At 49.3% G+C, this 21,535-nt stretch overlaps 1 protein-coding gene across 3 annotated transcripts in view; it reads right to left on the reverse strand.

Annotated features, from left to right (window-relative positions):
* Window positions 1-21,535, reverse strand: part of ZNF341 (zinc finger protein 341) — a 30,475-nt gene that overhangs the window by 6,536 nt on the left and 2,404 nt on the right. For 2 of the 3 annotated variants that reach the window (XM_044986161.1, XM_044986162.1), the window contains exons 2-11: window positions 15,493-15,603; window positions 14,306-14,493; window positions 13,036-13,188; window positions 12,003-12,242; window positions 10,680-10,875; window positions 10,320-10,404; window positions 9,246-9,436; window positions 8,141-8,334; window positions 2,088-2,296; window positions 937-1,033 (exon numbers count right to left, since the gene is read on the reverse strand). In XM_044986161.1, coding sequence (XP_044842096.1) covers window positions 937-1,033; window positions 2,088-2,296; window positions 8,141-8,334; window positions 9,246-9,436; window positions 10,320-10,404; window positions 10,680-10,875; window positions 12,003-12,242; window positions 13,036-13,188; window positions 14,306-14,493; window positions 15,493-15,603 — 1,664 coding nt within the window. Of the gene's footprint in view, window positions 1-936; window positions 1,034-2,087; window positions 2,297-8,140; window positions 8,335-9,245; window positions 9,437-10,319; window positions 10,405-10,679; window positions 10,876-12,002; window positions 12,243-13,035; window positions 13,189-14,305; window positions 14,494-15,492; window positions 15,604-20,910; window positions 20,986-21,535 lie in introns of those variants that run through there. The other variant, XM_044986163.1, reaches the window with a different exon arrangement.

Here is a 21,535-nt window from a genome sequence, read left to right on the forward strand (position 1 = left end):
ACCATGGCGGGTGTGCGTTTCCCCTTCCCGAGCTACCTCAGTACAAAGTGGTCACTCCTCTGAGATTGTTCCTGCCCCCACTGCAGGATTTTCACCTCCTTAGCTATAAACAGAGGAGCAAGGGTCCATATTTTAGTCTAGATTTTCAAATAAAGTGTATTAGAATTCAACACCCACAATTCTGCCCCTCCACCCCCGGGGTGATGTGATCGGAACGTCCCCAGCCAAAGGCTGCCTGGGTGTCCAGCTCCAGTCACGCTATCAGGACAGGCTTGTCCTTTCCAAGGACACACAGCATTCATCCAAAAGAGGAGAGGGCAACAGTGAGAGGGGCACACAGAGGTTTATTTGGACGGGAGACAAATGATGGGTTAGCAAGCGGGGGCTCTACATCCTTCCTCCTGTAGGCAGGATGTGCCTAGTGGTTCAATGAGGGAACAGGCTAACGGTCACAGGGGGGGCTGACGGAGAAGCCAAGAAACCACACTAAAGCCGGCCTCGCTCCTCTAGCCATCCCTGACTCTGGGAGGTGAGGCAGGCCAGCGTAACATCCAGTGTTCCTGTACTGTAAAAGGATCAGATCCTGTCAGGTGCTGAGCGTCCTCCGCTGTCAATAGAGTATTTGGGGCTCAGGGCACTCAACTTTTTGCAGGATTGAGGCTCAATATGACGCAGGGTTGAGAGGATGGCAGGAAATTGGAGAAAAGTTCATTGATCCGTGAATGGGGTGCAGCGGAAAAGCTGGCATTGGGGGGAGGAATGGACTCTGCTCTAGAGAGACAAGGGGGCAAGAACTCACACCCCCTCCCTCTCTTGAGAAGTCCTAGAGGACCTGCCAGTCTGTACTGAGGTAGAAAGGGAGAGGAAAGGGAGACAAATTCCCTCAGAAACTCAAACATCTCTCCAGGGCCATCTCATGCAAAAAGCCCCACCCACCTTCTGGCAGTGAGGGCAGGGGAAGTTGTGCGTTGCCGTCTGCAGATGGTGCTCCAGCGCTTCTGGGGTGGAGTATTTATTTACACACTTGACACACCTGAATGAGGTGAGACAGAAGAGAGTATGTGAGCAAGGACCAGCCACGGCAGCCATACCATACCCTACCTCTGCAGACAGTTATTCACCACGTACCTTCTCTAGTCAGTTTTCCCAATGTTTGGTTAAAAACAGTAACGGAACACAAAGTGTTTGGAGAATAGAAATAACCTCCTCCTCCCCAATCCCAGCCCCAGGAGTTTGCAAACCTAGATTTCCACTTCAAGGCTTCTGCTAATTTAAGAATCCTTCTCCTACCCTATTACAAGAAATACAGAATGGAGGGGTAAGGGGAGAAATCAAACCTAAACAGAGCCCAGACCTCTTAGAAAATCACTCGTCTCTTAACTCACTGCAAGATGAACCCCAGCCTCTCTACAAGTGCAAGAACAACTAGAAATTACAAGCCTTTCTAAGGAGCAGCAGTCACATAATATAATGGTATATGATCCAGACAAGGCTCCCAGATGCAAGCCAAGAAGTCTCTGTGCTCTTGCAATCTTCCCATCAGCATTTCCATAGCACTGTAAGTGCTGTTCACAGAACACAGAGCAAGGCACAAGAGTCTCACTTGCTCCCTCCCATCAACCAATCTATCAGCTTTCAGGTCAACAAAGCCCGCTATGGTTTAAAATGAGAATGAGACTGTTGTGGAATGGCCACGTTTGCCTGGACAGAGCTCCCATGCCCCCTGCACTGGTACATAAGTGACACCTTTTACTGCAGATGTTGATTGTGATTAATTCACCCAGGTAGCCAGTTCACTCTCCATATGTAAATACAGCGAACGCCAACAGCCACATCTGCACCGGTGGCAACCAAGACCTGACTCACATTCTGTGCACAGTGTTTGGCCACAGTCGCCAGGCGGTGGGGCACTCAGCTATGCACCGTGTGCGCCCAATATAATCCCAGAGGCTGAAAACAATGTCCCACATGCTTCCCCTCGTGTCCTTTCAGCGCTTGGTCTGAGAGCACACGCCCTCGGCCTGAAGTGCAAGGCTGTCACTCTCTCCTACCGCGCCTGGTAACCACTGTTCGGATTGCTACCGTACTTGTACACGGCCACGTCCTTCTTGGGGCTGTGCTGGGGCAGCAGGCTGTGGGAGTACTGGTGGACGCTCAGTTCATACAGGGAGGGGAAGTCCTTGCTGCACAGGTGGCAGCGATAGCTCAGCTCCTCCTGGTGGTTCTTGATGTGCTCTAGAAAGGACTCTAGCTTCTGGAATGTCTGAGCGCAGCTTTTCACCACACACTTGTACACCTGGAGGAAGAGGTAGGGATTTATGGGAGGAAGGGAGAGCTACTAGAGTGATGCACATTGGCAATAAAAGCAGTGCGATTCCCCTGCCAACAGATGCGGTGTACTCTAAGGTGAGGGCGTAAGACTCGGACTCCGGACTCCTGTATGCTCTTGCAGGCTCTGAAACTGCTTCCTTCAGCAAGTCATTGAGTGGGCAATTTTCCAAAGCGTCTAAGTGACTTAGCAGCTCGTTTCACTAAAAGCCACTAGAAACCATGCGCCCAAGTCACCAAAGATCTTTTGAAAATCCCACCTTTAACCTCAACTTTCTCCATGTGTTACAGGGGGATGGTGATATTTATCTACTCGTTGGGGGTTTAATTAAATCACCGTGAAGATCCATGAATTAAAGATACAGGGGGAGATTCCAAAGTCACAAACAGCAGTCAGGTGCCTAATTCTCACTGACTTTCATTGGCTGTTAGTTGCCCTATTTCCTTCCGTACCTTGGAAAATCCCACACTACACACTGTCAAATTATTATTGCTACTAATTTCGTCCTCTCTTGCTGGACCATTGGTTTTTCCCCTAGTTTGGATAGCGCTAAATTAGCCTGGCTGTGTTTATGAACAAAAGCAGCAATTCAGTCCCCAGAGTGTCTCATCATGCCACATCAGTCCCTGTTTACGCACATCTGTTATGGGAGCAGCACTCGAAAAGCAGCACCCATTCACTAACCCCCACCCGGTGCCAGCAGCAGGAGCACATGCCTTTGTTAAATGTGTTAACTGCCTTTTGTTCAGACGTTCTTGGAGATGGTGGCAGAAGATTTTAAATAAAACAGTTCTGCAACGTAATGGTCACAGTCACACTGTACCAGTGTTACTATGGGTCAGATCTGAGGTCTAAGGGCTTGGCTACACTTACAAGTTGCAGCGCTGGTGGAGGCTTTCCAGCGCTGCAATTACACCCCGTCCACACTTGCAGGGCACAACCAGCGCTGCAACTCCCTGGTTGCAACACTGGCTGAAAACCCATCCGGGTTGGGGTATAAGGAGTGCAGCGCTGGTGATCCAGCGCTGCTCATCAGGTGTGGACACTCACCAGCGCTTTAATTGTCCTCCAGGGAATAAGGAGTTATCCCAGAATTCCTGTTCAGCCACTCTGCTCATCAGTTTGCACTCTACTGCTCTGGCCTCAGGTGACCCGCCCTTTAAATGCACCGGGAAATTTAAAAATCTCCTTCCTGTTTGCTGCAGCCAGGTGTGGAGTGCAATCAGTTAATCTTTACAGGTGACCATGCCTCCATGCGGCAAACGAGCCCCAGCATGGAGCACTGGCGAATTGCAGGACCTCATTAGTGTTTGGGGGGAGGAAGCTGTGCAGTCCCAGCTGCGCTCCAGCCGTAGGAATTACGATATCTTTGAGCAGGTATCAAGGTCCATGCTGGATAGGGGCCATGATCGGGACGCACTGCAATGCAGGGTTAAAGTTAAAGAGCTGCGGAGTGCCTATTACAAAGCCCGCGAGGGGAATCGCCGATCCGGAGCTGCCCCCACGACCTGCCGTTTTTACAGGGAGATGGACGCGATACTTGGGGGTGACCCCACTGCCAATCCCAGGACCACGATGGACACTTCTGAGCAGGGTGGGGGACAGGAGGAGGAGGAGGAGGCGGAGGCGGCGGGGGGGGGGGGGGGGAGGAAAACGCGAGTGAAGCTACTGGGATGGGGGAAGACACCCCAGAGTCCCTGGAGACATGCAGCCAGGAGCTCTTCTCAAGCCAGGAGGAAAGTACCCAATCGCAGCAGCCAGCAGTTGCAGAAGGACAAGCAGAGCAGCGGGTTACCGGTAAGCGGCTTTTATTTTCTGGGTGGAAATGTTTCTGGAGAGGAAGGGGGGTTAGGGCTGCATGTGGAATAGCCCATTGATGTGGTCTATCACGTCGCGGTAATCGGCTGCAGTAATCGCCTCAAAAGTTTCAGCCAGAGCGTGGGCAATGTGCCTGCGCAGGTTTATAGGGAGAGCCACTGTGGTCCTTGTCCCAGTCAGGCTAACGCGTCCGCACCACTGTGCCACGAGGGGTGGTGGGACCATTGCTGCACACAGGCAACCCGCATAGGGTCCAGGGCGGAATCCACATTGCTGTAGAAGAGCCTCCCGCTCTTCCCTAGTGACCCGCAGCAGGGAGATATCTTCCAGGAGTAACTCCTGTGAAAAATGTTGGGAGACTCTTTAGTGAAGATAGTGATGGAGATAGGGAGATAGTGAAGATCACCCCTGCAGCTGCATCTTCACTCAACCCCTCTATCACTGCAGCTGTTCGGTGCACTTCCCCGAAGCAACCAGCACCCCTCTATCACTCAAGCCCCACTTCTCCCTCTATGCAGCACCCCTCACTCACCATTTCATTGCTTCTGTTGTGTTGTGTGTGTGGGAAAAGTATGCTAAGGTGAGGACTGAAAACTCCTTCAGTGTGTGGGAATTACTGTCTGGATGAGATAATGAAAACAATGCTTCCCTGTTAACTGTTGCCATTTTTGCCTTCCAAAAGTGACCTTGACTGCTGGACTGACCAGATCTACCACTGCACAGAGACTGCAGAATCTGAGGGAAAAGCCCCGAAAGAGCAAGGAGGACATGCTGAAAACTGTTATTGATCACTCTGCTAGAGAGAGTAAAAACTTGCAGGAGTGGAGAGAAAAGGAAAGCATGATCCGCCAGAGACATTGGCGGAGAAACGCTGTGGCAAAGAGGAAAAGCACAAACCAGCTGCTAGACATCCTGTCGCGCCAAGCGGACTCTCTCCAGGCTATCGTAGCCATGCAGGCAGAGCAGTCCCGTGCTGCCCCACAGCCCCCCCCGTCCCAAAGCTTTTTGCCTTGTGCCCCAATGTCAGCTCAAACCCCCTTTCCCCAGCATCCAGGTTCTTACCACCACCAGCTGCCTCCAACACCTGTACGTTCACCAACCAGCCCTGATAACTACAACCCTTACCCTCTGCACTCAACCCCCATCACCATGCAGTATATGCACCCTGAAGTGCAGGATTCATTGCACAGCACTCCAGACAGGACATATGCAAACTTGTGACTGTACAGTTCACCAACCCACACCCCTGCCCTCTTGTGTTCATGAAATGTTGTGTGTCTGTCTGTCTGTCTGTCAAGGAAGTTTTTTTCTTTTCAATAAAACAATTCTTGGCTTTGAAAACAGTCTTTATTATAGCAGATAGTGAAAGATACCTTAGCCCAGTAAAGAAACAGGCATTGCAAATCATTTTAGGGATAATAGAATAACAGTGTAAACAGTGCACTTCACTCCCATGCAAGGCAGCCAACATTACTGTTGGCTTTCAGCCTCAAATTCTTCCCTCAAGGCATCCCTAATCCTTGAAGCCCTGTGCTGGGCCTCTCTATTAGCCCTGCTCTCTGGCTGTGCATATTCAGCCTCCAGGACTTGAACCTCGGTGGTCCATGCCTGACTGAATGTTTCACCCTTCCCTTCACAAATATTATCGAGGGTACAGCAAGCGGATATAACCGCGGGGATGCTGCTTTCCCCCAAGTCTAGCTTCCCATACAAGGATCTCCAGCGGGCCTTTAAACGGCCAAAAGCACACTCCACAGTCATTCGGCACCGGCTCAGCCTGTAGTTGAACCGGTCCTTGCTCCTGTCAAGCTTCCCTGTATAGGGTTTCATGAGCCAAGGCAGTAACGGGTAAGCGGGGTCTCCAAGGATCACAATGGGCATTTCGACGTCCCCTACTGTGATCTTCCTGTCTGGGAAAAAAGTCCCTGCCTGCATCTTCCTGAACAGGCCACTGTTCCGAAAGATGCGTGCATCATGCACCTTTCCAGGCCAGCCTGTGTAAATGTCAATGAAACGCCCACGGTGATCCACAAGCGCCTGGAGAACCACAGAGAAATACCCCTTACGATTAACGTACTCTGATGCCAGGTGGGGGGGGCCAGAATAGGAATATGCGTCCCATCTATCGCCCCTCCACAGTTAGGGAAACCCATTTGTGCAAAGCCATCCACAATGTCCTGCACGTTCCCCAGAGGCACGGTCTTTCTTAGCAGGATGCGATTAATTGCCTTGCAAACTTGCATCAAAACGATTCCAACGGTTGACTTTCCCACTCCAAACTGGTTCCCAACTGACCGGTAGCTGTCTGGAGTTGCCAGCTTCCAGATTGCAATAGCCACCCGCTTTTCCACCGTCAGGGCTGCTCTCAATCTTGTGTCCTTGCGCCGCAGAGTGGGGGCGAGCTCAGCACACAGTCCCATGAAAGTGGCTTTTCTCATACGAAAGTTCTGCAGCCACTGCTCGTCATCCCAGACTTCCATGACGATGTGATCCCACCAGTCAGTGCTTGTTTCCCGAGCCCAAAAGCGGCGTTCAACGGTGCTGAGCATTTCCGTGAATGCCACAAGCACTGTAGTGTCACACGCGGCAGGAGAATCGATATCGATATCATCGTCAGACTCCTCACTGTCACTTTGGAGCTGAAGGAATAGCTCGACTGCCAAACGTGTTGTGCTGGCGACACTCATCAGCACAGTCCTCAGCAGCTCGGGCTCCATTTCCCACAGAAATCGCGATTCACACACAGTAAAACAGAAAGACACTCACAATGGCGCCAAACGTTGCCGGAAAGACTGAATGCTGGGATGTGAAGCGATGCACCACGGGGCGTTGGCACAGGAAGCGGAATGACCCACACACTTCCTTCCCCTTCCCACAATACTCAGCGCCAAAATGGGACGAGGTGCTCTGTGGGATAGCTGCCCACAATGCACCTCTCAATACAGTGCTGGAAAGTGCTGCAAGTGTAGCCACACTGCAGCGCTGGTAGCTGTCAGTGTGGCCACACTCCAGCGCTGGCCCTACACAGCTGCATGACCAGCGCTGTAACTCCCAGCACTGCAACTTGGAAGTGTAGCCAAGCCCTAAAGAAATTCACAGCACCTACCAGTTAACTTCACTCTTCCCTAGGAGTAACTCATGGGGTTGGTGCTCCAGCCCCACTGTGCCCACGCTGCAGGCAACCCAGCCATCTCCAAGCCCAGTTAGCCCAAATGTACTAGAGCTGCTCAGTAACACACACAGCTGGTAGCCAAATGCTGGGGAGCTCTTCCCTGATAGCATCTTCTCCCAACGGATAGCCAAGACTCTGGGAACCCGCAGCCTCAACATTACCACAGCTGAGGCTAACAGGGACCCACAAGCAAGACAACAGCCCCAACAGTTAAACCCAAATGCCCTCCCTCCCCTGAGCTGGGCTAAGTCCACCTCTTTTTATGATCAGTTCTATTGTTGTGGCATTCAGAGGCCACCCAGTCAGGATCAGGGCCCCTGCAAGCTGGGTGTTGTAAACACCAAAAGCAAATGAGTGGGACAGGCCAAAGAAGGGAGGATAAGGGTAATAGAAATGAGATCACATGATTCCATAGACAGCTACTCCACAACTCGATGGTTGCTGACCATTGTAAAGTGTTCTGGATTTGGTTTTTCCAGCTCTCCCCGGCTGCCAACTAGCCCGCCTCTTGGCTGATTTCTTCCAGTCAACACAGCAGGGCTGGGGCTCTGCCTCAAGCTGCTCTTTTCCAATCCAGACCCACACAAGGAGAGCCAAGAAGCACAATGCAGCACTGCAGCAGCCGGTTTTATGACCTGAATGCACCCGATTATAATAGAGCCACGAGAACTCTATAAAGACAGGCATCAACTTGTGCTGCGGAGAACCTGCCATGTTCATTCCACGTCTACCTGACCCTCACTGATAATTAGACCAAGGCCACTGGAGCCAAACTAACGTCTCAGTCTGATTAGCACGAGTGTCCACAGTGCGTCACCCACCTGCTCGTTCTTGTGCTGCGTCATGTGCGATTTGAGCTGGAAGTAGGTGTTGAACTTGCTGGGGCAGAACTGGCACTGGTAAGAGCTATCAATCAGGACAACCTGCTTGGCTTCCAGTTTTCCAACCTCGCTCTCTTCTGTGGGGGCCATGGCCTGAGGCTGCTGGGGAGAGTTCCTGGAGGCCTGGCTTAAGCCTGGAGGAATGGGCAGAGGCAGAGAGAAAGACAAGTTGAAGCATCCCTGAGGTCAGTTTTTTAACAGCTTTGAAAACTGACCAAGGCCCCAGTCCTGCATTGGCATGTGACACTCAGCTTTGGTCTCTGGGCCCGCCTCCTGCTCCCTTCCTAAGTGCCGATTCTTTGGGCTAGACAATTCAATTCCCCTAACCTTCCCTTTACAACAGATTATCAAGGGCCCCAATTATTCTGGCTACCCTTCTGTGACCCACTATTCTTACCTGTCATGCTCCCAGCTATGTGCCAGCTGTCTCATAGAAAAGAGAGCTCAACAGGCCCCTGACGATCTAAGGCCATATTCACTCCTCCTCCAAGATTTGCTCAGTGCAGGAGACGAGAGGCATCAGCTAGCCAGTTATGCATCCCTGATTCACTAGCTGCCTAGCTTCAGTGTACATCAGAGCAGCCCCTAGACTTCTGTAACTTATGCCAGCTGGCTATGGCCCCATAGGACCACATACCCCTTGAGAACTAGCAGAGCTGAATCATGCTCTGCCCCACCCTCCATGCCACTGTTCAGGGGAGGTTGGTGTAAACATTGGCTACACCACTGGATGCCAGCTGGGAGCTCCTCCACACCAAGCGAATTCTGAACTGGCCCGTTAGATGAGACTTCACCACGCTGAGCAGTGCAGAACAGCAAGCCAGAGCACACAGGGTTGCATTAGCCCACATGTCTGATCTGTGGATTAGTCTAATAGATGCTGCTAAATGCTGGGTCTCCAGATGGTGGCATCACTGGCATTAACTCCAGAGGAAGCTAACATGAGAGAGAAATGGGTGGGAAGGAGCTTTGGGAATGAGGAGTGTTCAGAGATCCTGGGAGTGTCACTCTGCTTCCTAGTAGGCAATTTCTAAGGGTAGCACACCTGCATTCTCCTCGTCCTCTTGCTGGTTGGGGTTCAGTGCCATGACCTGCACCGTGATGGAGTTGCGGGAGATGGTGCACCCGAGCCCTGGAGGCCACACTTTATGGGTCTGCATGTGCTTCTTCACGTTGGACTTCTGCGCGAAGGCTCGGCCGCACACGATGCACTGGAACGGCTTCTCACCTGTGTGGCTGCAGGGCAGACCGAAGCACGTCAGTGAAGATGCATGACAGGAGGTGGTGGCCTGTAAGCATGGATCACAGGGGGGCAGCTGTCCCAGGAGTGAACTGAGAACCTAGCTGCTTGGCAGATTAACTCCTGGGCATCACCAGCAAAGGGCTGGGAACCTGATCAACTGGCGTCAATGGATTTTGTGGGTGGAGCAGGAGAAACAGGCCTTACATACAGAACACAGAGTTACAGCCCAGGGGTGGTTTGGGGGTGGGGAGGAGCTCTGCAATGGAGTCGGAACATTTATCCTCACGTTTTCTGCACTGACCCAATAAGCCACTTGACCATCATTGCTTGGTTTAGAATAAACCCCCTTTCTTCTGCTCCAGCATCAGAGGATCTCTTCTTGTCCCCCCACTCTGCTTCCAGCCTAGGAAGAGGGAAACCCTGTCCTCTTCCCTCTCTCTTCCCCCCACCCCAAATTACAGGGAGGGAGACCTTTCTGCTCGCTCTTCCTGTTCCAGGCCCAGAAGCCACTTCTGATGCTTGGTGGTCACCATGTGAGGGGCCCCAGGATGGGCTTGGAGTTTAAATGACTCCTGCTAGCTGCCCATCAAGCTTTTAAAACTTTGCTCAGGGCTGAGACTAGAGTTTTTATCCTTCCTCTTCAGGCATCGCTCTGAATTTTCGCTCCCAAGGGGCAGCTCTGGAGGTGAAGGTGGCTGGGCATTCCAGGTAACAAGAACTGTGGACGTTCTCATCAGCTAGTGAGCAAAGAGGACTCCAAAACCAGCTCATACTCAAAAAGTAGAAGATGCAATTACAGCTCACGCCTCCTGTGCAATCAACAGCCTGCCCCACTTGGCCATCCCTGCTGCATCTGGGTTAGCATCTCACTGTTACCTTCTGATGTGCTGCTGCAAGTCAAAGTTCTTGGTGAAGGCCTTGTCACAATAAGTGCACTTCAGTTTGGGGGACTTAGGTTTCCCTGAAATAGAAAGAGTGCATAATGGGAATTAGCTACTCCAATTCAGTTGCATTCAGGACCAAGGAACATTGGATGGGATATGAATGGCCACAACACAAGAGTTTGTCCCATGGACAATAATAGGTGCCAATTCTACTTTTTGTATAGCATAGTGAGAGTACACTGTGTTGTACATTTGCTAATAGAGTCTCGAGAGCTTCCAAACTAAAAGTGCAACGCAATGGAGACATGATGGTCTAGGGGTTAGAACAGGGGCTGGCCATAAGGAGACGTACCTTCTTGCAGCCCACTGTCATTTTTGGAACGCCTATTTTTGGAGGTCGAGGTGGAATCAAAACTGGCCACGTTTCCTCCAGCCGCATTGGTCAAAGGAGCAGCAGTGTTAGTGCTTTTGGATTTGAAGCCCTGCTTCTCTGGGCTGTACACTGGAGGGGAGGGATACACAGGACTTTCCACACACTGGCTTGGCACCTGGAATAATGCACCAGTGAAAATACATTTGCTAAGTCCGTGGAGAAGTTGCCATGCTAGATCATTAGTCTGTCTAGTCCAGGATCCTGCCTAACTGGATCAAACCAGTAATCTGTTTCTTTAACCAAAGGGAGGCTAAACCAACGCACAAAGGGCAGCTCTCAGGCTGAACCTTGCCAAGTATTCAGGAGGTATTAGCAAGACCTGGACACCAAAGTATAAACTCTCAAAACAAAGAGCTAGCTAGTCCCCGATTAGCATCTCTGCTCTCCAGAGCTGATCACCCTCAGCCTGGTCTGGATTCAAACCCGTGATCCTGAAAGTGGAAAGCTCAAGGTCCTGTTACCAACCCCAGGAAGATTTCTGAAGGAAGTTCTGCTGTGCAGATTCCAGTTAAACTGACAACATTATTGGGAAGGCGAAGGGTGTAGTTAGCAAAGCAGACCAAGTCATCAATCTGGAGTAACACAGTTTGAGGCCCTTTCTGAAAAGGGCATCTGGAGAAGTTTGGCATGTCCTCTCCTACCGCATACTCCCCAGTCTTGTTTCAAGGTCTCAAGTAACATGGCTGCCACCACTTCCCCTGGAAGACTATTTAACTGCCTGAGGAATCTCACTGTCAGGATATTTTTTCTGATATTCAGACTAAGCTTTCCTGTGCTGAGTTTCGGCCTACTACTCCTAGCTCAATCCCTTTGCAATGTCTCTGCCTTCCCAGCAGATACCCTTTCCAATACTCACAGGCAGTTATTGGAAATCCCACCCCTTAAACATATCTACATGTGTTCGGCTCTTTTAATCTCTCCTCATGAATCAATCCCTCCAGTCCCTTAATCACTCTCATGTTCTCCGAATTCCCTTCAGCTTGTTGACATCTTTCTGCTCATTACTTTCCCACAGAGGAAATACTCATTGATTACAAGACAACCTAACACATCTTTCCCTGACTCTAATTTTATGACAAATTGCATTTCTAATCTAGCTAACTCATGAGCAGCATCTTCTCTCCAACTTGTGAAATGGGCTTGCGGGAGCCTTAAGTGTCATGAATCGGACAGAAGGTAGAGCAGCATCTGAGGGATGACCATGGCTAAGCTCACAATATGAGGCCAGGGACACGGCTTTACCTCTATGGGCGGATAGGGCTGCATCCCCAGCGTCTGGATCTCCACTGTGCCATTTCCTGCCATAGGAGCAGGTGCGCTGTACACTTCCACCACCCGGCTGCCACCAGTGCTAGGCTGTCCCGGTGCTCCCAGTGTCTGAGCGGGAGGAGGTGGAGGCTGAGGTGGAGGAGGAGGTGGGGGTGGCGGAGGAGGTGGGGGCTGGGAAAGGTATCCAGCTCCTGCGTGCATACTCAAGGTGCTCTGAAAACCGGAACAGGAGACAAACAGAGAAGGCATTAAAAATGCAGCACAGGTCCAGCAACCTCCAGCTGGAGTTGCAGAGGCCTCACTCATGACATAATTCACTGTCAAATTGGCAGACAAAGCAAACTCTGGGCAAAATGCACTTTTTAACACAGATGTGGGCACCTTACTAAATACAGTATCTAGTTTCTCAGGAAGCAATGAGCAATCGAACAACCACCTATATACCGCACATGGGTCAGATTGAGAGGGTATGCAGCAGCTCATACTGCCACTTTTCCCTGCTGATGGTCATCTTGTGCTCTAGAATCCAAGCATTTGCTTCATTTTCTTTGTAGCCCTGCTGAGTACAAGGAAAACCCTCAGAATGCAAAGAGGGTAACCAGTGCAGGACGCCTGCCAAAGTCTGCAGACAGCATTAAACAACAGCTCTGAGAGAGGTGTCCCATTGATCCCCCGGTCGTTACAAAGATGGGCCCTGACGGTTACACTGTAACATACACATTATTTCATGGGGGATCATAGCACACAAGAAAGAACCATGGATGATCATATTATGAAGAGCGGCACAATCTGCTGCGAGAGACAGTGTGGGTGAGCAGATCTTGGCATAGGCCCATCACTTGTTGTTTTCCAACATGACCTCTGCTGTTGTTTTTGAGAAGATGCCCAGGCACCAACATCAAAGCAGTTCTCTCAACTGCGCAGGTGGCACTGCCAGCCAGAACTCTTGGCTCCCTCCGCTATTCAGCGGGGGACTCAGTCTGTTTGGAAAGCGCACTCCCCTTACCTGCACGGAGGGCTGCACCGTGGGCATTGGTTGGTCCAGGGATGTAAAAGCGGACATGGCTGACATCAGCACCTCATCACTGACTAAGATATTCCCCTGCACTAGCGTCTGGATCAGCGGAGATGGAGGAACCGTGATGTATGTGGAAATTTGCTGAAAGAATGGGGAAAAAAAGTGTTGGGGCTCAACAGCAGAACAAGAGAAATAATCTCTGAAATGCCCAGGGAAGGAATGAGGATGTGCTCTTTACTAAACCGACGAGTCTCTGCTACCTCCAGCTCTCCTCACTCGACTGGCCACACTAGAGATCTACTGGTTGCTACTGTTTGTATCTTCACCTACGGGTCTATCCTGCCATCCTGTAACAAACAGGGACCCACACTGGGCTAGACCTTCCAATGCGCTAGTTCAAAAGGAATTATTTTGGGACAGTTCTCTGGCCTGTGCTATACAGGAGATCAGACAAGATGATCACAGTGGTATCTTCAGGCCTCAGAATCTATGAATGAATCAATCCTGGGAGACCTGATGGCTCAGGCGATTGGAGATGGGATGGGGAGTTGGCTATGGGTTTACAGTTCAAACCACGTTGGTTATTAAAGGTGACCTGGGGAACAAATAGCATGACGACCTTCAGCAGAATGCTCTGACTAACCAGGTGATGTGGTGAATTCAGAAAGGCCAGGGACTAGATGGCCAGGAAGACTGTACTTCCTTCTCACCCCTAGAGGTGCTCCCATAAGGTCACAATTGAGGTACATTGGGGGCGACAGCATGGGGGAAGATTTTGCTCACACTGTCCCTGTTCTGTGGTTATGATGAGGACTGATGCCTCCTGAATTGGCAGCGCCTTTCCCCAGTGCTAGATTCACTTTAAGAGGGGGGAAAACACATTTTTTTTTAATTCCTGGAGAATTCCATCTTTTTGGTTGATTTGAGGAGCAGAAAGTATGCTGTGTGTATGAGGGGATACAGGAGCACTGTAGCAGAACAGCTGCATGAATTCAATTCCGGCGAAAGGTAGGTTTGGGGTAGGGGGAAGATTTTTGTTTTTTTTAATTCTCCCCAGACATGGCACACTGGGATATATGGAGTCGTGCGTGGAGACTGGGCGCTGAAGGAACCAGGAGGCAGATCCAGGGATGAGGATGCCACATCCAGCACCCTCTCACTATGTATGTGTAACTGGATTCAGTAAACGTTCACCCCTGGGTTCTCTTGCCCTCCAAAGTCAGTGGCACAGAGACCTCCAAGCATGCCATGTAGCTACCTGCCGATTGGCACTCTGAGCCTGCTGCACGGATGTGATGGACGGAGTGTACACGCTGTTGGTAGCCAATGAGACAGTGGCCAGTGAAGGGGTGTTTCCTTGGCATTGCTCCCTCTTGTGGGTCATGAATGCCGGCAGCGAGTTGAACTGCTTCTTACACTTCCCACACAAGAACACGTCCTCATCATCTGCAATCAGAAGGGAACAGATCATTGATTTGGGTTCAGGATCCTTCTCCTCCTCAGACTATGGAGCTACCTCAACTATAGTTAGGGTCAGAAAAGAGACGATACAATTTGGTGCTTTCCTGCTGTTAGCCCCACAGAGCTGTGATAGCTAGGAGAGGGTGAGCTGAATTCTATTCTGCCTTGTGCAGCTTCAGCTATTTTGTCAGCTGAGCTCTAGCTGCAGAAAGTCCTACTGAGGATGAGAAATAAGTAACTGAACTTTGCATTCCTCTAGCTCCTTCTGAGTACATCAAAAAGGCTCAGTGGATCAGGTTGAGCTGTCTTGAGACAGATCAGCCGCAATGCATGGAGGAGGGAGAGGCTGATTACACAGCGTTCACTTGCATGTGTTTGGGGAAAGGTCACAGAATAATTCTGCATCTTCCAAGTGAGCCCTGATAAAACACTGTCTGGCCTACGCCTTCCGGTTTTGGGGAGAGCAGCTCTGGAGCCTGGTATTGCTGATAAAGGGCTGAAGTGAAAGCCAGACTTTCATAAGCATTTAAGTCAGCAACTACCATGACTGCTCACCTAAATTAGCTACACAATGATCTGTCCCCAAATAATTGAGCAACTGAGCGTTTATTGCAGCAAGAGGTGTTTGTGACATGCAGAAAGTTCCCCTCCCTTCATGCCTTTCCTGAAGTGCATGGTCTGGACCTGTTGCTGAGACCAACCCCAACCCACCCTCTCTTCCTCTGGGCAACCGCAGACCTCTGTGACAGGCACCACACAGTATGTTCTGTATTGTCCCTCTCTCCCCTTATGTTCTCCCTTGTTTCGCTGAACAGACCATGAGTCCTTAGGAATTAGCACATAGCAGTGACTCTCCACCAACCGTCTGCAGACAACTGTTCTGCCAAACCATTTCTGATGGTCACTGGGACAGAGGGTGTGGCAGGAAAGGCAGCCCACCAGAGTCTCTTTCTGCTTGCACATGCAAGGAAGAGAGGGGCTCACCCATGGACTGAATGGTGGTGGAGGTGTTGACATTTTGACCGGATGGATCTGTAACTGCTCCCTGACCATCCAGCAGGGACTGAACAGCCAGCACTGTCTGATTATCCATTCCTGAAAGAGAGACAGAAGCAAGGGTTAACAGAAACATCCAAGCAGGCCCTCTGGGACAAGAGCTGGTTCACTGAGTCTGAAACCTCACTCTGCACCATCTGAATGTATCCCACAGTAAACACAACTTAAAAGAGTAACGCTGAAAAGTGGCTCCCCCTCAGGGGCCCTATGTCTCCCGCTTAGTTCTTCTTCCTTCACTGAGCTCCACTCCACCCCCACTGCCACCTATTCTATGTGCTAGTTATCCTAAGAGAGAAAAGAGATCCTAAGAGCAGAAAGCCAGTTCGTCTTTCTTTATATGGTCATGGGAGGAGTGGGTAAGAAGAGGCAAAAGAACATCTGGCAGCTGAAGGAGAGAGCTGGTTTTTGGGGAAGCTATTCCCAGGGAGGGTGAAGAGTTTTAGCTGCAGAAGGGGGTCTGATCAGTGGCACTTGACACTTGGAGGTGCAGAAACATTGGAATTTAATAGATTTTAAGCTCAGACTAGTTTAAGGTCACCATGTCACACAGAGGGTAACTCAGGCCGGTACAGTTACTCACAAGCCATGTGGTGCAGTGGCTGAGACTTGGGGTTTGTTGTGTTAAGAAACCTGAGCTCTGGGCCTGCAGTGAGCTTGCATAAACTCTCTGCTAACGTATTTTTAAAAAGGGCAGGAATGTGCAGCAGTTCTTCCCTGTCTTCTGGGCCAAAGTTCATGGCTTGAGTCAATAATAAGGGTAGGGAATTGTATAGGAATTGAAACAGCACTTAGAAGAGGTAAGATTTGAACTCCTGGTCTTTGCTTTCCCAGTTCAAGGAACTTTCCCTTAAGCTAGAGCAACATTTGTAAAGAATGCCTCAGTTAGTGTCTTTCCCATTTTAGCGTCCCCCAGAAGCCAGTGATGGCATTCACACTGAGGGAGATTTGCCATTCAATTAAAAATTGGCACGTTCACCTTAGCACAAATATTTTTTCCATTGCAGCTACAATGTTATTTAAAAACTCTGTAGACAAACACTAATGATGTATTAATTGAGACAAAAAGCAGCCAAAGGACAGCTCCCAGAGCGATTTAGATTTCTTGTAAAAGAGGTGAAGAAACTGCCCAAAAGGCAGGGGCGGCTCTAGGAATTGCGCCGCCCCAAGCAGGGCGGCACGCCGCAGGGGGTGCTCTGGCGGTCACCGGTCCCGCGGCTCCGGTGGACCTCCTGCAGATGTGCCTGCGGAGGGTCCGCTGGTCCCGCGGCTCCGGTGGACCTCCTGCAGGCACGCCTGCAGATGCTCCACCGAAGCCGCAGGACCAGCGGACCCTCCGCAGGCATGCCTGCGGGAGGTCCACCGGAGCCGCCTGCCGCCCTCCTGCGGCACGCCGCCCCAAGCACGCGCTTGGCGCACTGGGGTCTGGAGCCGGCCCTGCCAAAAGGGGTGATTCAATTCATTTTTCATCAAGCCATGACAAATTCAAACAGCAGTTAGTTTATATTCTGTGTTTTGGCTTTTTGCCATTTCAATGAGATTTTTACAAACTAAAGGTTTAAAGCTCCTGTTAATACTGAACCTTAACACTGTCTTAACTATGGTGATGCTATTGCTGCACCACAATCAAAAAGAGCAAATAATCTTACAAGGTAAAATCATTTTCAAATAGTACAGCTAATGTGCAGATCCTGACGAGAACCCAATTAGTAAATAGCATGAGGAGAGGCTTGAAAATCCTGCAACTGATTGCAAAGACATAAGGAAACATCACAGAGAAGCTGCTCTGCTTTCCTCCTATAGGTCCCCTCCATGCCAGGGTTTAGGGCAGGAAGTGAAGAATATAATGTGCAACAGAAACTGCAAGGAGAGTATTTAGATCTGCAGGATATACTTCTCCAGGACTGCCAGGGTGACATCCCAGGTGCCAAGGGACCTCCATAAGGGAGAGAGAGGGACTCTCACCAACTGCACACACACACATCACTTTAAAGATTAGCTAAGAACTCACTACTCCTGCATCACCCACATGGAGCTAGTTAATATACTCAAGTAACTGAACCATCAAGAAGTGCTGCTTATGCCTTTACTGAGTAACCTGATCAGTCTGCCTGTGACCGGTTCGATTTCTCCCCTTCCTTGCCTTTTGTTTATTAACCTCCCTTGTTGTGTCTCATTTGAACCTATGGCTCCATCTTTCACACATTTACTGCCAAGCATAGTACTCACTCTTGGGGGTAGCTCCATTGACATCAATGGGATTACTCATTGTCCCAAGCACTACATTCAGTGACACGTGCAGGACTGGGACCTTATATCATAAGCTCTGCAGAGCAGGGGCTGTTTCTTTACTAGTGTCTGTAAAGTACCCATCACACTTCATCGCACTGCAACAAATAACAATATATCTAATACCAACCCCTAATGGGAGCTTGGGGGCGTTCTCTCTAAACAATTATTGTAACTGTTAAATAAGAGATAAGATCACCCATTTTGCAGCCCTTGCCCTAGAAACTGATTTTGAGGCATGGCCTGTTTTATTCATCAGATTCCCATCAGGAAGCAGACAGGATGAGTCCCAGTTCTGCCACAGTTCTCTGTGTGTAATGAGATATGGTCTCTCTTCTTCATTTCCCCTTCCAAGAAGGCAGCTTGTAGGGTGCAGCATGGACGCCCCAGAATCCCAATACAGTTGCTGTATGTGTGTAGGTGGCATGCAGGGTGAAGAATCTCCTACACCTGCTGGGAAGACAGCCCAGATGGAGGCTGGGCAATTTGCTTCAGAACTATCCCTATGAATAAAGGTGAGAAGGGTGGGTGGAGAGCCTTCCCCTCCCTCACTCCCCAGTCAGGAGCATATCTATATGTAAGGCTACAATTTAGTCATGGAGGTCGCGGAAGTCATGGAATCCGTGACTTCAGCAGTGTGGAGTTGCAGGGTTCCCCATCGCCTGCGGGGCTGGGAGCTGTAGGGTACCCCCGGTGCCTCTGGCAACCCCACAGTGGGAGGTGGGGTACTCTGCAGCTCCCAGCTGTTGTGGGGAACCCCCAAGCTCCTGGGCGCCACGGGACCTCGGAGCTGCAGACTGCGGGGGTGGGGGGTGCTCCACGGCCCCCAGCTGCAGCAGGCAGCTCCTAGCCTCTGTGCAGCTGCCCTGCTTCGGGCAGTGTGGGGATCCACAGATCCCCATATTGTCCCAGACATTTTTAGTAAAAGTCACAGACAGGTCACAGCTTCCCTGAATTTTCATTTGTTGCCCATGACCTGGCCTTGACTTTTACTAAAAATATCCGTGACAAAATCTTAGCCTTATCTATAAGTCATCGTGTCAGCTGCACCTCTTCTCATCAGTGGCAGATTCTGCATACTCCCCTCCTCTATCAGTTTCACATAGGAGGGAAGACTGTTGAGAACAGCATGGCTCTGCAGCTCAAGAGAAGGGAGGGGAAAGCAGCTGTTACACAATTCATGCTCCTTTACAAATCCACCCTGCGTTCCTTTCCATACTGTAGGGAACTGAACATTTCAGGAGCATGCATGTTTTGTTTTGTTTTGAATTTCAAGAAAAACCAATATTTTAAAATACACACATATATTTACAATTATTCCCCTGCAGTATTTGCAAGGGAAACACTGCAGACTCAGAACCAGTGTGAAATTTACAAGTCTACTGCAATGTCCACCTGGAAATAAGCAAGCAGCAGGAAAAGTAAGAAGAGAATTGGACACCTAGAATTCTATTTTAATAGTTTATGTTGATAATTAAAACACCCTAAAATTACTGAAGCTCAAGAATTTTAAAAACCTAACTCCTGTCTTAATATTCATGCCAGGAGCGCCAAGCTCAGTCTAGGAAGGGGGCCAGATTACATTTTTAATAGGCCTGTCGATTAATTGCCGTTAACTCACATGATTAACTCAAAAAATTAATAGTGATTAAAAAAATTAATTGCGATTAATCGCTGTTTTAATCGCACTGTCAAACAGACTACCAATTGACATTAAATATTTTTGGATGTCTTTCTACATTTTCAAATATATTAATTTCAATTACAACACAGAATACAAAGTGTACAGTGCTCACTTTATATTATTTTATTACAAATATTTGCACTGTAAAAACGATAAAAAATATTTTTCAGTTCACCTCAAGTAAAGTAGTGCGATCTCTTTACTGTGAAAGTGCAACTTACAAATGTAGATTTTTTGTTGTTACATAATTGCACTCAAAAACAGAACAGTGTAAAACTTTAGAGCCTACAAGTCCACTCAGTCCTACTTCTTGTTCAACCAATCGCTAAGACAAACAAGTTTTTTTTACATTTACAGGAGATAATGCTGCCCACTCCTTATTTACTTCACCTGAAAGTGAGAACAGGTGTTTGCATGGCACTTTTGTAGCCGGCATTGCAAGTTATTTACATGCCAGATATGCTAAACATTTGTATGCCCCTTTAGGCTTCAACCAACATTCCAGAGGACACGCTTCCATGCTGATGACACTTGTTAAAAAAATGTGTTAATTAAATTTGTGACAACTCCTTGGGAGAGAATTGTACGTCTCCTGCTCTGTGTTTTACCTGCATTCTGCCATATATTTCATGTTATAGCAGTCTTGGAAATGACCCTGCACATGTTGTTCGTTTTAAGAACATTTTCACTGCAGATTTGACAAAACGCAAAGAGAGTACTACCAATGTGAGATTTCTAAAGATAGCTACAGCACTCGATCCAAGATTTAAGAATATGAAGTGCCTTCCAAAATCTGAGAGGGACGAGGTGTGGAGCATGCTTTCAGAAGTCTTAAAAGAGCAACACTCTGATGCGGAAACTATAGAACCTGAACCATCAAAAAAAATAATCGTCTGCTGGTGGCATCTGAGTCTGATTTGTCTTGCATACCCCACATTTTACCTTACTTTAAAAACTACTTGCTTACAAAATCAGACATAATGCAGAAGTGTCACAGCAAACTATTACAGAAAAATTGCTTACTTTCTCATTTTTACCATATAATTATAAAATAAATCAATTGGAATATAAATATTGTGCTGTACATACATTTCAGTGTATAGGTCATGGAACACTACAAAATAAGTCATTGTATGAAATTTTAGTTTGTACTGACTGCTCTTGTGCTTTTTATGTAGCCTGTTGTAAAACTAGGCAAATATCTAGATGAGCTGATGTACTCCCTGGAAGACCTCTGTGTACCCCCAGGGGTACATGTACCCTTGGCTAAGAACTACTGGACTAGATTATCAGAATGGCCCCTTCTGGCCTTGAATCTATGAATCTCTTAGCTACCCCATCCATCCATTACCAACCTGATTCACACTGCCACTTACAGCACATAATGTACCAATGTCACAGAGTGATGAATGAAAGATCCACATTTATTTTTGAGGGGCTGAAAGGGAACTGGCTTCAAGCCCTACAGGGAGAGGGGAGGTGCATCTCCAGGGGGTAAGTCCTGCTTTCTGAGCCTGGGGGGGGGTTCTCTTAGGAAGAGAGGGTGGGATGAGGTCTCATTAGAGGCAAGAACTCCCCAGAGGACGGGACTGGGTTAATCAGTAGGAGTGGCAGGAGGAATCCTGAGTCCTGAAGGCTGGGTCTCTCAGGAAGGGGAACTTGGAGATCGGGGGGTCTCCCTAGGACAGGCCTGCACAACTCGTAAAGCGGTGAGGGCCATATTACCCCAAAGAAAACAGCTGAGGGCTGAACGCCCTGGCCCCGCCGACCCCCCCCAGCGCCGCCAAGCCCCCCTGAAATGCTCCCCCACCCCAGCACCGCCCGCCCCACGGAAACAAACCCTCCTTCCCCAGCGCTGCCCCACCGAAACAGCGGTATTGAATCTTGGTAATATGTTATAGTGGGCCCCTAAGGTAGTATAATTAAGGTAAAAGAAAAATGTCTTTTTGCTAGTAGAATAAGATCTTCCTCCCACTTTGTAATCAATTGCCCTGTTGAATG

The sequence above is a fragment of the Mauremys mutica genome, chromosome 13, assembly GCF_020497125.1.
Source record: "Mauremys mutica isolate MM-2020 ecotype Southern chromosome 13, ASM2049712v1, whole genome shotgun sequence".
Classification (NCBI taxonomy): Eukaryota; Metazoa; Chordata; order Testudines; family Geoemydidae; genus Mauremys; species Mauremys mutica.